The sequence below is a fragment of the Gigantopelta aegis genome, chromosome 3 (assembly GCF_016097555.1).
Source record: "Gigantopelta aegis isolate Gae_Host chromosome 3, Gae_host_genome, whole genome shotgun sequence".
Classification (NCBI taxonomy): Eukaryota; Metazoa; Mollusca; class Gastropoda; order Neomphalida; family Peltospiridae; genus Gigantopelta; species Gigantopelta aegis.
The window spans coordinates 9,828,668-9,845,716 of record NC_054701.1 but is presented as its reverse complement, the minus strand read 5'-3'; the positions used below and the strand labels follow the sequence as shown (position 1 = coordinate 9,845,716).

Genomic DNA, 17,049 nt, shown 5'->3' with positions numbered 1-17,049 from the left:
TGTTTCTTTTCTGCTTTTTTCATAATTGTTTAAACACCAACATTTGTTTTTCTACAAACCATGACTCTGGACATGTGGTATGTACTGTACTGATTGTGGGAAAGTCCACATTAAAAAAAAAAAAATTGCTAATGGAAAAATGTAGTGTCACAATGTTCAAATGCCTGACATCCAATAGCTGATGATTAATAAACCAATGTGCTCTTGTGGTGTCATTAAACAAAACAAACTTTACCAGTAAACTTTAACTCTTATTACACTTCAGGGAATATTTTATTTTCATGTGATACTGAACAAGATGTTCCCTGACTTCTTGCAAGCACTCTAACCACTGAACTACAGCCAACTCATTTAAGACACACCAGGCTATGGTGCCATACCTGTCAGCCTAACCCCTGACACTTTCTGATAACACATCCAGCCTGACCAGTCAAACAAGCGGCCACATGCTGACCACATAGCCTCTTGGAAACAGACCCGGTTCTTCTCTTTGGAAGCCATGTGCCAACTGATGCCCTGCTGAAACCATATCGAGATTTCCCATCTTGATAGATCCCCTGGACCATGGGCTATTGCCACAGGTGTGGTCAGTGTTTTAGGAACGGAGATTCAGCTTGACATGCAGTGATATACAGACCTTTAGTTTTTGTATGAGAAACTGCACCACTTTCAGATGTTTAGTGCTGAACAATAAATGACATTCCAACCCTTGTTTAGAGTGGTGCTACTGATTTACTGTCTGCTCTTGTTAAACCCAGATACTGTTCTTTGTCCCCAAAACCTAATCTGGGGAAATGTACATTTTTATTGCATTTTGCATTCTGTTTTAATTCTGTTTATCCTTAGTTTGACATCTAACAGCTGATGTATGTTTTTGTACTGGGGTGTCGTTAAACTTGTATGCATTCATTTTGTTTATATTTCCATGAGTAGAGATATGATTTAAGATGGTGCAATTTATGAAAAAAGCACCTGCATATTCCAAATTAAATAACATGTATATAGACCAAAATATTACATTTCTTCCACTAAAAAGATTGAAATGTATTATATTCAACTATTAAACATAGAATTTTAAGGACACTAATTTTCGCTAAGCACCTCTTTAATCTATGTCTAATTTCATTAAAAATGCAGCAGTGTCTTTTAACCTAGAGTGACAAATTGAATTTTTGATAATTATAATTATACAAATTCCAGTACAGACAGTGCATTTTATGTATTCTGAATAACGTGTCCATGTACTGGAATTTGCAGAAGTATAGAGATTTGTTTTAAGTTTATCAAGTGCTTTTTTGGTTCATGTAATATTAACATCAGACATGCAAGTAATACTGCCTCTTAACATGCAAAATGTACAAACTAATAAAACTAAGGTTGGTAGAAAACTAAATTGTAAGTATTATAGAGCATACATGTATGACCAACATAATGAAGTTTAATTGTGTATTATTACAGTATGTGATCAATCAAAACTAAATTTTATGATTTTTTTGCTTACAAGAAAAAGAAATTTTCACTACATGAGATAGATAGTAGATACTAGCACCTTTTTTTATTAGGTCAACCAGAAACACACTGATATTTCAAATGAGAAAATGTACAATTAAAAAATAAAAATGAATTAATGAATATTTTATGACACGCCAGCATACAAAACACAGACTACTGGGTGTCAAACAAAGGTATATGATAATATTAATTTAAAATTAAAAAATATTAATAAAAATAGTGTAGTCACCTATGAAAGAGTCTCATTTATTACAGACACAACGAAGCATATTCATTAACATTACATACCAAAAAATAAAAATCTTCAACAAAAAAACAAAATGGACACCATGGTCAGCTATACTACTTAGGACAGTGTCTTTAAAACCCCACCTCCACACCAAAGTTAAAATTTGTTTTGTTTAACGACATCACTAGAGCACATTGGTTTATTAATCATCATCTACTGGATGTCAAACTTTTCATAATTCTGACATACACTGTATAGTCTTAGATAAAAAAACCCACTACAGTTTTCCATTAGTAACAAGGGATATTTTATATGCACTATTCCACAGACAGGGTAGAACATACCACAGCCTTTGATATACCAGTCATGGTGCACTGGCTGGAACAAGAAAAAGCCCAATCAGTGGGGATCGATCCTAGCCCAACTGTACATGAGGAGGGAGAGTGTTTTACCACTGGGCTACGTCCCACTCCACCTCTACGCCATGGCCAGTAGTGTCAATAAATATGTCTGTGGTGAGGTCCCCAGACTGATCTGTTGATGGGCCCACTGACAGACACAGCTCTGACAAGACAAGAGAGATGTTGTACAGGTCAGCCCCCACACTCCAGGCAGTGTCGTAAATCCACTGATCCACGCAGCACAGAACCTTACAAGGTGTCGTAAATCTGCACACTTCAATCAGACATCTCCCAGTGATGGCGGTGTGTTCAAAGTGGTGTTTGTGCTCACAAGTTGTTAAACTCAGCACCATGGGTACCACTTTCGCAGGGAATTGCTGGGAACCCTGACTGGGGACACAAGGTGATGATGAGATAAGGCTGAGGTGCTCAGCAGACAAGGGTGGGAAGTTGTACCCACAGGGAGCAACAAAAACATTCTTTCAGGGAATTATCACCTCTTCATAGAGGACTCCCCATGTTCCACACTGTGTAATAAAAATTGTAACGAGTCCCTGCTGCAGAGAAATACCAGATTATACCACAGTGGTTAGACCAAGACTGCTGCAACAGACCTGACTGTTAAAGGACCCCCCCTGAAACTAGTTCTAGAAGAAGAATTTTAGGCTCCTCTTAGCTTTTTTAAAAGTCCTACAAAAGGATTAAATATTAATGCTCAATATCATAGTATCTTAAATGGGTCCAGGTCTTTTGCCCCCCCCCCCCCCCCCCGGACATTTGCCCCCCGGACATTTGCCCCTAGGACATTTGCCACCCTGGACATTTGCCCTTTTGCTTAATGAAAATCTGGTCATTTGCCCCCCACCTTCAATTTTTTTTTTATTGTGTAAATTATTCAATATTTTTCTTAAATATTGCAACTGAGATACATGAAGGCATGAATATGTATGTGGCTTCCTTCCATTTATTATGGAAATAAATTAACGAATTACGAAAAATATTTCTAGAATCACACACACGCACCTATCATTGCCAGTGAGCTTTGTTTGTGAGCTTGGGAGTCCCAGTCAAATATTATATCGATCGGTATTGTCAAGTGAAAATCATTTAATCTACTTGATAGTCATGTATCAGACTGAAGTGAAAACCACCCTGAAGGGCATAGGCCATTGTGAAAAAGTGCTTTGTAATTATGTCATGTAGTATTGAATAAAATATTGTTGTTTCGTATTAAAGGGGCAAATGTCCGTAGGGGGCAAATGTCTGGGGAGGCAAATGTCCGGGGGGGCAAATGTCCTAGGGGCAAATGTCAGGGGGGGCAAATGACCGCAAGCCATCTTAAATGGCGACCAATAATTTAAGTTATGGTGAAAATGAAAATTACACCAAGTCACCGCAATTGTAATCACACCAAGAGCAAGAATATATAAACGAAAGAAGCATTTGTTTAATAACACTCCATCTCAATGTTTATTCAATGCCTTTAGCCAATTAGCAGCAAGGGTTCTTTTATGTGGACAATATTAGCATGGTTTAATAAATCAATGTTTATCACAGGTGCATTATCTTAATACCATACCCAATTTTTATTTTTAATAGGTTTCATTTTGTTTTTCTTTCACCTTTAATGAACAGATCTCACTAAATGTCTCTATCACAAATGTGGCATATTGTGTACAAACCATAAAACATGAAAAGAAGAAGAAAAAATTAATCACACTAGCAACGGATTCATGGGTTCTGCCAATCGTGCTATTTTTAAGCATGTGGAAAAGATTGGAAAACACCTCTAACGGCTAAAAGGGTATCTTCTTACCAAGCCTTTGTTACTCTTTATCAGGCTTTATTGTACATGTGAATAACATTAAAGCACCACACTGGTGGAATGTTACATTACTTCACAGGCTAATTGTGTGCAGGCTGGAAGACTTCTCAGATAAAAGGTTGAGCCAGTGAACCATGAAAACCTCCAGACAACAATATACTCAATACAGTCGCCATCCCACCCACACATGATTGCATTTTAACACTGTCTTACTCATCCTGTACAGTAGAACCTAGACCTTACTCATACTGTACAGTCTAACCTGTCTTACTCATACTGTAGTCTAACTTGTCTTACTCTCACTGTACAGTCTAACCTGTCTTACTCATACTGTACAGTCTAACCTGTCTTACTCATACTGTACAGTCTAACCTGTCTTACTCATACTGTACAGTCTAACCTGTCTTACTCACACTGTACAGTCTAACCTGGATTACTCATACTGTACAGTCTAACCTGTCTTACTCACACTGTACAGTCTAACGTGGATTACTCACACTGTACAGTCTAACCTGGATTACTCATACTCTACAGTCTAACCTGTCTTACTGATACTGTAGTCTAACCTGGATTACTCACACTATACTGTCTAACCTGTCTTATTCACACTGTATAGTCTAACCTGTCTTACACTGTAGTCTAACATGTCTTACATTGTACAGTCTAACCTGTCTTACATTGTACAGTCTAACCTGTCTTACTCACACTGTACAGTCTAACCTGGATTACTCACATTGTACCGTCTAACCTGGATTACTCTAACTGTACACTCTAACCTGTCTTGCTCATACTGTACAGTCTAACCTGGATTGCTCATACTGTACAGTCTAACCTGTCTTACTCATACTATACAGTCTAACCTGTCTTATTCATACTGTACAGTCTAACCTGTCTTACTCATACTGTACAGTCTAACCTGGATTACTCATAATGTACAGTCTAACCTGTCTTACTCATACTGTACAGTCTAACCTGGATTACTCATACTGTACAGTCTAACCTGTCTTACTCACACTGTACAGTCTAACCTGTCTTACAGTCTAACCTGTCTTACTGTAGTCTACAGTCTCACACCTGTCTAACCTGTCTTACTCACACTGTACAGTCTAACCTGTCTTACATTGTACAGTCTAACTGTCTTACATTGTACAGTCTAACCTGGATTACTCACACTGTACCATCTAACCTGTCTTATTCACACTGTATAGTCTAACCTGTCTTACACTGTAGTCTAACATGTCTTACATTGTACAGTCTAACCTGTCTTACTCACACTGTACAGTCTAACCTGGATTACTCATATTGTACCAGTTGTACTCAGATTGTACAGTCAATCCTGTGTTACTCACTGTACAAATAGTATGACCTGTGTGACTTACACGTATTGTGAAACCCATCTTATTTGTACTGTATATGTTCTATCTGTGTTACTCAGACTGAATAGTCAAAATCAGTAAGAATTTTTGGATGGTCTGGGGTCATATTCTCCCATGAGTTTCTTCTTTTATGACAAAATAAGTCTAAACTGGTTGAAATTGTCAGATGGTCAATGGAAATGGTGGGTAACCATCCCTGGCAGCACCTATCACGGACCCACCCATGTGTTCCCAGGATAGTGTGCTTGAAAACTGAAATGGATACAAACTAGGGAATGCAATAAAAATGAATAGAAAGCAGTCAGCAAACTGAATGTACCTGTACCTGGCACCAATCAGAGAACCGATTTATCACCACGGTGAACCAGAATGGCTATGCCTGACTGACTCTGTACTGTGATAGGCCGATACAGCAGATGAAGGGGGAAGCAGACAGACAGAGGAAGTGCTGATGGGAAGATAACTCCAGTGCCAAACCTTCTATCAGCGGGTGTGGTCACAAAGTTCTATGGGCCATGTGTTAGTCATCTTATCGGCTGCATCACTGTTCCTCTTCCTTATCCAGCATTGCCCTATCTGATGAGGACTACACGTAACTGCCTTAACATAAAATATATGTTCTTCTGCAGTGATGGACAATGACAGTACGTACAGGGCACAAACAATCATCTTCAATGGAACCAGGAATCTCAAATGGACTATAAAAAGTCGAAATGTTAAATGTACTGTAACACGGTACAAAAAGTTGGAAACAAGGGAACATAAATTATAAAGACCAATAACGTTTTATCAGATGTGCTACTTTTTGTTCTTTCTCAGATCTGGAGCCAACTTTAAACCAAAAAGGTATCTCCATTGAACCAACCAAGTCATAAAATCTGCCTAAGAGAAAAATAACAGTTCAATTGGTTTAAAAAAACTGAAATGTATTTTTTTTTTTAAATGATTTATAAAAACACTGTACTTAACAACCCCTGTACACAACCCCTGTACACAAGCCCTGCAATTGACCACAGCAATCGGCAATGCCATGCGGTTTTTAATTCTCCACAGCCATCGGCAATGCCATTCGGTTTTTAATTGTCCACAGCACTTTTGTCTTGGACTATATTCAGGTTGGGGGTTTTTCAATGGCATGGGCTTTTTTTTTGCTGCAGACATTTTCTTAACTGCAGGAGTTGTGTACATAACACCATAAATGAAAACTGACCACCATGAGGCCAGAGTGCTGCCACATAGGCTATGACCAAAAAGCAGCTAAAAATATTTTAAATTCAACAAAAGTTCAACTTATGTTCATGAAAACCCCACATATTTTTACAAACCAACAAACAACAGACTTGGTCAGGAAAGGCGAGTGGTAACTCCCGAACCCTTTTACACTCACCCAGAAAGTTTTAGGAGAGCGGCAAATTGATCACCTTGCAACAAAAATATGTAATGAATTTCATTTCAAACTGCATCTAATTGCTCGCCTGGCATTATTTCAGGAACGTAATCTTCAGCTCGCCTTGATTTTCCTCATGATCGGATAGATCTATATTTTTGACCTGGTTCAACTACATAAATGATGAGTCACCTTATACTTCATACCAACCTTTTCTACCAGATATTGAGCGGCAAACTAAGGGGTTGGCCTATCCACAGTGTTGGCTAATACACAGCGATGTAACATAACTATGCAATTCTCTACATGAAATAGATACCAAATACAATGTACGCAGGTGTTTAAGCACTGTAAATACATGTTGTTGCATGCATGTAAATCATAAACAGGCTTTGTAAATTTTGCTCACAGTTTTGATGTTTTGTGAATTTTGCCCCAGCTTTGTGATCCATCGTCGCACTTGAACAGCTCTAGTGCTCTACCAGTGAGCTACATCTTGCTGTGTATACCGAGCTGAAGGAGGAACTCCACATGAAACACATTCCGTAACCTCTCTGGTCAAGTCCTGCTCTCGGCAGACGGCTGTACCTCAGAATTATGGGATGTGTAGTCGTCCACTTAAGACCACTTACCTTCAGCATTATCTCTTTTACACAAACTTCCAAGTGAGATGGTGAATATCTCAAAATGAGATAGTGAATGTCTCCATGTGAGATGGTGAATACCGGTATCTCCAAGTGAGATGGTGAATATCTTCAAGTGAGATGGTGAATATCTCCAAGTGAGATGGTGAATATCTCCAAGTGAGGTGGTGAATATCTCCAAGTGAGATGGTGAATATCTCCAAGTGAGATGGTGAATTAATATCTCCAAGTGAGGTGGTGAATTAATATCTCCAAGTGAGGTGGTGAATTAGTATCTCCAAGTGAGGTGGTGAATTAGTATCTCCAAGTGAGGTGGTGAATTAGTATCTCCAAGTGAGGTGGTGAATATCTCCAAGTGAGGTGGTGAATATCTCCAAGTGAGGTGGTGAATATCTCCAAGTGAGATGGTGAATTAATATCTCCAAGTGAGGTGGTGAATTAATATCTCCAAGTGAGGTGGTGAATTAATATCTCCAAGTGAGGTGGTGAATATCTCCAAGTGAGGTGGTGAATTAATATCTCCAAGTGAGGTGGTGAATTAATATCTCCAAGTGAGGTGGTGAATATCTCCAAGTGAGGTGGTGAATATCTCCAAGTGAGGTGGTGAATATCTCCAAGTGAGATGGTGAAAGTTTCCATGTGAGATGGTGAATGTTTTCATGTGAGATAATTGGATATAGGCATGAAAATAACTTAAAATGATGATATACCTATACACATGGAAAAGTGTAAACACAGGACTCGAATTTAAGAATTTGTCATTCATGGCAATTTAAAAACAAAACTGCTGTAGGTGAAACAGCCCACTGATGGCAATTTAAAGCCTGCATGCCCACAGCAAAGTTTTGCAGCAAATAAATAAGACTGAAAGGTTATTTTGCTGTATGTCGACATATTTTAGATGTACTAATGTTATATACTGGCAGATAATGTACATCAGGTGTAAACAGTTTGCCATCATTGAGGAGCTTTACTGATACTCTTGATCTACAGCAATTTATATCTCAACGACAGCCGGTGCCGTTGTTACGTTCCTGCCCTGAAATATTATGGGGTGGAACATTGCTTTGTGGTAAAGTGCCCATGTGTTGTCACTGACACACCCCTCCATGTTCGAGGGGGGGGGGGGGGGGGAACTCAGGAAAGGTGAAATATCACTCACGCTCCTCTCCACACTCGGGGGGGGGGGGGGAGACACGACTCAGGAAAGGTGAATGATCGCTCACGCTCCCTTCCACACTGGCCTGGAAAGTTTCATGAAAATATTTCCTGTGTTCACCCTTGATGTAGCCTATACAAATATGACAATAACTAAACATGCACTGCATGCTGACATGTTGTGACAGGTCTGTATCATATGTGTATCATATGTTCATGTATTCAACATTCCAGACCAAAACTATAGGTGAATGGTCAACAGGTTAATTTTTATACATCAGCTTATTTTTTAAAGGGAATAAAGTGGTCTCATAAAACAGGTGGCTGCTTAATAGAGGTGGCAATTAAAATATGTTTCTCTGCATTCATTTAACAGAGGCAGGTCTATCCAACAAATATGAAATGGGTGCCCTGCTATGTTAAAATGGATGGGAAAATTAAATATTCCATGGTTAAAAAAGACGAAAATACCAAGTTGAGGGATTTATCCAGGTGTTCTGTGGGTCTGAAGATGGGCCTCTTCCCAAAATAAAGTGGCACTGAAAATTCCAAATTTTTATGCAAAAAATTTCCAATATATATATATTTAATTATGTCTGTTGTAATAAATTAATTTAACAATGTTGTACTGCATCATTCAGTAGCCTGAAAAAATATCCCAAATATGATTTGGCGAAAAATCTTGGATAAATCTTTGAAGTTGTTAAGATGAATTCTGGTACAGGTAAAATAGTGACTACTGCAACAGTTTTTTTGCAGTGTACATTTTCAGGATTTCCTCCAAAATAATTGTGGATGTGAGCCACATGTTCCACTGAATCTGTCAGTACTTGCAGAATCTTAGTCTTATGCCAGCAGCAAACCATTGGTGCCATTTAGGAATAAATAAGTGTCAGTTGCTTGATCATTGCAATTGGCATTTCAGAGAAATAGTCTTAGCATGTTTGCCTGGTGTAGGCCACATCTAAAAGCCGTATCGCATCTCTCACAGCTTCCAGCCAGCTCTCTAGCGTAGATCTCCACGCACTTGAGGGGAGAACAGATGATGCGAATTCTTAGTCTCGGTTCTCAACACATGCAGTGAATGTCTTCACAATGCACATAATTATCAAACAATACCACAGCCAGCGATCTATTCTGGATTTTTTTGTCAGGATCCTATGTCTGATGAGATTGGGAAAATTAGTATGAGTAAATCATAATTGGCATGGGCTTTTTTTAGGCTACTGAATGATACAATGCATCATTAGTATTAAAACATTTTTACAAAAATATTTTTTTTACATCAAATTGGGAATTTTTAATACCACTTGCTTTTAGGAAGGTGCAAATGTTCGGCACCACAGAACTCCTGGATAAGTCCCTGACAGGCCTCCAAATAGTACAAACGTGGGAAAACCATTTATGAGTTACGCAACAACAAATTCAGGTAACCAATTTCTTATTAGCATAACCCATCACGCCCAATCATGTAAATACATCTTAAATTTAATGTACAAACAAAAACTGGGTTACCAAAAATTACCCTTCCATGAGCAACACAAACAAAATAATTAATTGTTCTTGAAATAATCTAAGGACTGATACCAAAATTAAGATTTTTTTTCTTTTACATGCATAACACTAAACAACCTGATGTCTGGTGTGTGATTTTGTCTGTAAAATCGGATTATGTCCAAACGTTCTAAGTACTGCTAACAAGTCAGCGAACTTGAGGCAACTGTCAGTGAAAAAAAAGTACCATTTCACCGACTAAATTAGTACCTGGAATGTCACAAAAGTATCTATAAAACAATTAGTTTTTAAATCTATCCAATCTGAACAATGAAACAACCTAATGCTTAGAATTTGTTCGGAATGCTAAATGTCTGTTGTGAATTGCAGACCTCACCATAAAAAAAAAAATCAGGGGAAAGATTAAGTGAAGGCTTTCTTTAAATGGTGAGATCTAGAATTGTAAGATAAGTAGATTCAAGGCCACAATTGTACAGATATTACCTAACAGTCACGGTCAGTTAATCAGGGAAATGTTTTCATCAGGACAGCTGATCAAAGACATGGTGAAGTCCAGTGAAGAGAGCAGTCAGAGAGTGGATAAGAACTGTCCATTGTCGTAGGTGATAGCTACCTGCCCGGGGGGGGGCCAATACGGGATATATCTGCAGTCCTGAAGTTTGGTTCATCTATAGAGACTTACAGATGAGAGGCTGATACGAGCAGTAATCACACCATTAAGCAAACATAAAGTCAGTGGATTAACTCTGTATTGGCTGCATTGTGGTGTAAACTGGCTGGAAGTGCAGCGGTCTTTAGCTCATGAGTAGGACATTCATTCAGTGTGTGACACTAACAGGACATAGGAACAATCCCATACAGTAGTTCCATCATTTTAGAATTCAACAAGTATTCTACAAGGCCTGATCTGGTTACAGCTGATAGTCTGATACACTGGCATGGGCTGGGGGTAATCTCAGCAGTTCAAATAAACACCCCCCCCCCCCCCCCAATTAAGGCTAAAATAATTATGTACAGTGCAATATTAGCCTATTTACAGTGGAGTAGTGTTGGCGGGGCCATTGGGGCCATTGCCTCGGGTGCAAAATTCTGGACTGGTGGAAGGGACTCGGGGAGTGCCAACGGTCCACTGGTTAGGGGGCGCAATACTTGCCTTGCCCCAGGCGCTGGCAACCCACACTACACCACTGGCTATTCATAAAGGTGTCCTGCAAGAAAAGGGCCATTTAGATTCATATTCTAACCCCTACCCCCCACCCCACCCCCAATGCCCAAACAATGTTTTGCCCCGAGATATAAAGTGAGAGTGCACTGACCTCCAGTAATGTAGCCCGAAGCCTGGACACTGGTCACGGCAGTTGGAGCAAGGCTTTCCTACAGACACAGCTTGCACAGTTGGCATCTGAAAACATGTTGTCACTTCAAGTCAAATGTTAACATTAAATATAAATATACAAACATTACGTATATATTTAGCTTGATAATATACGAAAAGCTGATAAGATAATTTTATTTTCATGTAAACATTCTACATGTGCCATAGCATCCACAGAACACAATGGCAAAAGAAGAACAAAATGTTTAAAATAATAATTACTAAAAGAAAACAAGAGAGAATGTTAATACACTCATTAAATGTAACACAAAGTAGTTGATCATTTTCTTACCCCAATCCACCCTCCACCCCCAAGCATTCCTCCTAAAGAAATAATAAAATAAACAAATAAATAAATAAATAAATTCATTCTCGTAAATGTGTTAGGAAACTAAATATAGTAACAATAATAATACATAGAAATGATACAGGATTGCATTTACCATAAAATGAACATTGTGGTGCAAATAGTACAGGTAATTTAAAATGTAGAACACCCTCACAGAAATTAATTTATCATATTTCCTCCAACAAACATCCCATCCCATCAAAAAAAATTTTAAAAAAAATATGCTTCTTTTTTTTCTTTTAATGATTACTTTTTTTCTCTCTTTTTTTAATCCACTCAGGAAAGTAAAACCCACATGGTACTAAATATAACCTTGAATATGAAAACTATTTTATTAACATTCTTTTAAATATTTTGGAAGTTTTATAGGTACACTATTATTTTTTGAATTCTTGTCTTAACGAAGCACAACGCTTAGACTGATCAACAATCGTCCACATTAACAATATTTCACGCATGAGTAACCACGCAGTTCGTAACCGTTATACCCGCGATCAAGGAGCGTCACTTACCCCTGAATGGGGGGCTTCCTCGAACTCCCCCATTAAACCCGAATCATCCTCCCTGCTCGCCCCCAGGATGCTGGGGTGCACGGGGGAGCCACACGACGCCATTGTGTAAATATCGATCGGTCCGTCAGTTTTAAAAAAGTTTTGTTTTTATAAGCGCACTCCGTGAACCGGGGTACAAAATATCAACTCTTGTGCAATTACATTAATCACTGCATACTCGTACACACAACAAACATTATCCAGAGGGAATGCAACTAAACTGAGCACAATTGGCGTCCATTTTCACCCGCATGTGAAAGGGACGCTATGAAGTTAATTTCCAACTTCCTGAAGACGCTGAATTCTCAAGAGAAGGGGGCCGCAGGAGCTATCCAACTAAGCAGGAATTTCAGAAGTCAGAAAACTTTGGTAAAATCCTCAGGTAAAACTTCGTACAGATATAGGAATCCAGAATAGTTTAATAAAAAGTCGTAATAGAGAGTAAAAATCCGTTTTTAAAAGCAGAATGGGAAAAGTCACAATTTTAAACAATGTTCTACACTCAACAGAGAGAAAATACCCAGGTGCTTGTTGAGCTATTTCGGTACGAAATCAAACACTTTAGGCTCCTCCCCTCAGTCAAGACGCCAATGACGTCGAATGACTGACACTCGTCGCAGTAACTGTTTGTGATTGTACAGGAGTCGCTAAAAGGGTCTCGCAGCTATGAAAGCGTGTGGACGGCTAATTGCTTCGGCCGACTGGCTTACTATAAATCGTCGTTGGATATTACATTACAAATGCCTTGGACGAAGGAACCTGTGCCCAAGCACTGACGTAGCCATAATTTTATATTGGGGGTTGGGGTGGGACCAACCCAGGCGCGGATCCAGGATTTTTTTAATAAAGGGGGCCCAAAAGCCGTTCTTGTTTTTGAAAATAGAATTTAAAGGTCCTTGACAGATGGTCGGGATAAGTTTAATTTTTATTTTTTTTTATGTATTCTGCAATATATAATATTGTTTGACTAAAAATTGGGGGGGGGGGGGCGGAGCCCTTGGGCCCCCGCCTGAATGCCCGCCTGCAACCCACACCATGTATGTTTGTATGATTTTATAAAAATTTAATACAGTAGAAAAAAAAGAAGAGGTTTGATGGGGGGGGGGGGGGGGGGAGAGACATGGACGCCGTGCCCCCACTGGCTACACCACTGTGACCAAGACATACTTGCGCTACAACAGCTTGCTATGTATGTGCACGTAAATTATATCTTCCTATATTACAACACAGCCGTAGTCTTTAAACATCGGTCTTAAGGCTAATAGGTAGTGGGTTCGCATCCCGGTACCGACCCCTACTGTTTAACATCTTCGTAGGGTGGTGTCGAGTTATTATGCAGGCCGATTTCTCTCTCACCAGTCAATAACAGCTAACCCCAGTGACTTTGAGTTTCGTTTAACGACACCACTAGAGCACATAGCCTAATTATTAAGCACGAGGTATTGAATGTCACTCTGACACGCAGTCTTCGTAGGAAACCCGCTCCATTTATCCATTAGCAGCAATGGATATTTTATATGTATCTTCCTATAGCCGTGACAGCAAATACCACCTTTGAAATGCAGGCTGCGGAGCACTGGTTGGTTCGCCCAGGGGGAGGGGGGGGGGGGGGTCGATCCCGTGACACATGGCGAGCGCTCTACCGTTTGAAGTTAATTTCACCAACAAACAAGCATAGAATTAAACGTTTGATTTGGTTAACGACACCACCAGAGCACATTGATTCGTTAATTATCGGCTAATGAATGCCATACCTGCCCCTCAATTTTATTATTATTAATAATAATCACCCTTCCTCCCACACATCTTTTATATTTGTCTGTCTCCCCATAACAAGTGTATAAAGTGGGAATTAAAAGATTCGTGGACAGTGTGAGTGTATCTCCAAGCACTCAATGTGAGTGGCTCCCTAATATAAAATCTTCGCTACGTCAATGTTGAAAATTGCTTGTGGTGTTTCCGATAGCTAAACGGTTGTCATGTAGTGTTAAAAATATACACATTTTCTTAAATTAGGTAGGTCATGTCCGTGTTCATTCGTGACATTACTCTGGCGTAAGAAGCGGGGCTCAAGGTGGGCATGTGCTCCCCTCCCCCACTTTGTAGCAGCAGCGATGTTTATATATATATATATATATATATATATATATATATATATATATATATATATATATATATATATGTATCTATATGTGTGTGTGTGTGTGTGTGTGTGTGTGTGTGTGTGGTGTGTGTGTGCGCGCGCCCCACCTTTTCTGGGGCGGATCTAGAGGGGGGTCCAAGGTGTCCGGACCCCCCTCAAATTTGAGAAGTGCCCCTTTTATTTAGGATTTTTAGGTTTTTTACAAATTTATTTATTCTGTCAATGTATAGAACACTGTAGAATACGTCTGCCAGCGTCCCTGTTGTAGCACTATTATATTATGGTCCATGTGAACCGCATGTAATTTTTCAATAGTGCCTTTTCATAATGTTATGGTGCCCTTTTTGTCTTGGACACCCCCCCCCCCCCCCTCAGAAAAGCTGGATCCGTCCCAGCTTTTGGCACCTTCCTACGCACGTGCATTATGCTTATAAAATATGTTTGTGACTAGTACACATGTAAGTTCTACCATGTCTACTGAAATTCTCACCGTATCTCATGTGGAATGTATGTATGAATGAATGAATGGATGGATGGATGGATGGATGGATGGATGGATGGATGGATGGATGGATGGATGGATGAATGGATGGATGGATGGATGGATGGATGAATGAATGAATGAATGGATGGATGGATGGATGGATGGATGGATGGATGTATGGATGGATGGATGGATGGATGGATGGATGTATGAATGGATGGATGGATGGATGGATGGATGGATGGATGGATGGATGTATGAATGGATGGATGGATGGATGGATGGATGGATGTATGAATGAATGGATGGATGGATGGATGGATGGATGTATGAATGAATGAATGGATGGATGGATGGATGAATGAATGAATGAATGGATGGATGTATGAATGGATGGATGGATGGATGTATGAATGGATGGATGTATGAATGAATGGATGGATGGATGAATTGATGGATGGATGGATGTATGTATGAATGGATGGATGGATGGATGGATGGATGGATGGATGAATGAATGTTTAACGACACCCCATCACTATTTCAGGTGGACGTGTTACCACTGATATACATGCTACATCTAGCTCTCATCGTATGGAAACAATCTGTCAAAGAAGTGCATACCTCCCCAACCCGACATTATCTTAGGTCGAAATTTTAGTACTGTGTTCGATCACAAATGGAAATCGATCCCTGTCGGTGGACCCATTGGACTATTTTTAATTCCAGTTAACTGGTGTAACAAAGGCCGCGGTATGTACTATCCTGTCTGTGGGGTGGTGCATATAAAAGATCCCTTGTGGCCAATCGGAAAGAGTAGGCCAGTTGCGTGGCTGCCGCGGGTTTACTCTCTCATTATCTGTGTGGTTCTTAACCATGTTTGACGCCTTTAGGTTACCGTAGTTTAAATTTGCTGAGTGCGTCATTAAATAAAACATTTCTTCCTTCCTTCCTCCCATCACTGAGGTACACCCCCCCCCCCCCCCCCCCATCTCTAATGGACGTTTACTACCGAATTCAATCCCTCACACATACGAGGTGGAGGAAGTTCTACCACATCAATAGCCCGCCTCCCCACTACCTTCAGGTACAAGTTCAGTTACTGATCATGAACTGAATGTTGTTTCTAAAATGTTGGACGCCAGGCCACGATAGCTTCTAAAAGCTTAAAAGAAAAGCCTGCTCAAACGTAAAATGAACTTTTACCCCAAAAATAAAGTTCGTGGAAACTATTTTCGTTTACGTGAATATTTAGACAGTAGAACGTCCGTGTTATTTATTCCAACTTACTGCTTGAATATGTAATTAGCTGACTGGCTGTACATTCGATTGTGGAATTCGCCGCCTCCGTTTGCCTACACGCCCATCTATCTAGGCTGTTTGAACACAGGCTTAATCAGACTGCCGATGTTTAGGAAATAAGTATTAAGTAGTGTGGTCACGACCACACAATTCCGAAATCGACCGATGAACCACAAAAACGTCCTGCCACTCGTCCGCCGCATTCCCTCGGGTATTATTCGACACGTGGAATTCTTGTAGTCTGTAAAAACGGGTTCCCTCCCAACTGTGAACACTTTGTACACAATATTTGTGAGGTTATTTTAATCGTTTTCATAATAAAATACGTGTTTGTCATATTATTTTGTCATGTTATTTCTTATACATAATGACCATACATGGAGTGTTCTACTTTTAATTGGGGATGTCACCTTTTCATACTATAGGCATATTGGATTGTAGGCAAACTGGGTGTAGGCAAAGTCGGTGTAGGCAAAGAGGGTGTAGGCAAAGAGGGTTGTAGGCAAAATCGGAGGACACCATAAACACGTGCGTTTAGAATCCTTAATAATCAATTACACGTCATCAGAAGCCTAACATCAAAACCATCATGCTTTTCATGTGACTAACAAGACCTCAAATGTAGTAATAAAAAAATGTTTTAATAAAGCTGACATACCGTACCTAATTTTTTTCGGCATATTCCCTGAAACAAAATTGTTGGTTTTTAAGATTTTTCTTTCAAGCCTATACTAATATTACAATTACCTTTATCCCTTGTTAATCGGAAAGAGTAGCCCAATTGTGTGGCTACATCGG

General features: G+C 39.5%; 1 protein-coding gene across 1 annotated transcript in view; it reads right to left on the bottom strand.

Moving 5' to 3' along the window:
• The window catches only part of LOC121367492 (prickle planar cell polarity protein 3-like), a 155,843-nt gene extending 143,143 nt beyond the window's left edge, over nucleotides 1-12,700 (bottom strand). The window contains exons 1-2 of the mRNA XM_041491694.1: nucleotides 12,284-12,700; nucleotides 11,364-11,449 (exon numbers count right to left, since the gene is read on the bottom strand). Of these exons, the coding sequence (XP_041347628.1) occupies nucleotides 11,364-11,449; nucleotides 12,284-12,385 (188 nt within the window). The 5' untranslated portion in view covers nucleotides 12,386-12,700. The remainder of the gene's footprint in view (nucleotides 1-11,363; nucleotides 11,450-12,283) is intronic.
• Between the last annotated feature and the right edge of the window lie 4,349 nt (nucleotides 12,701-17,049).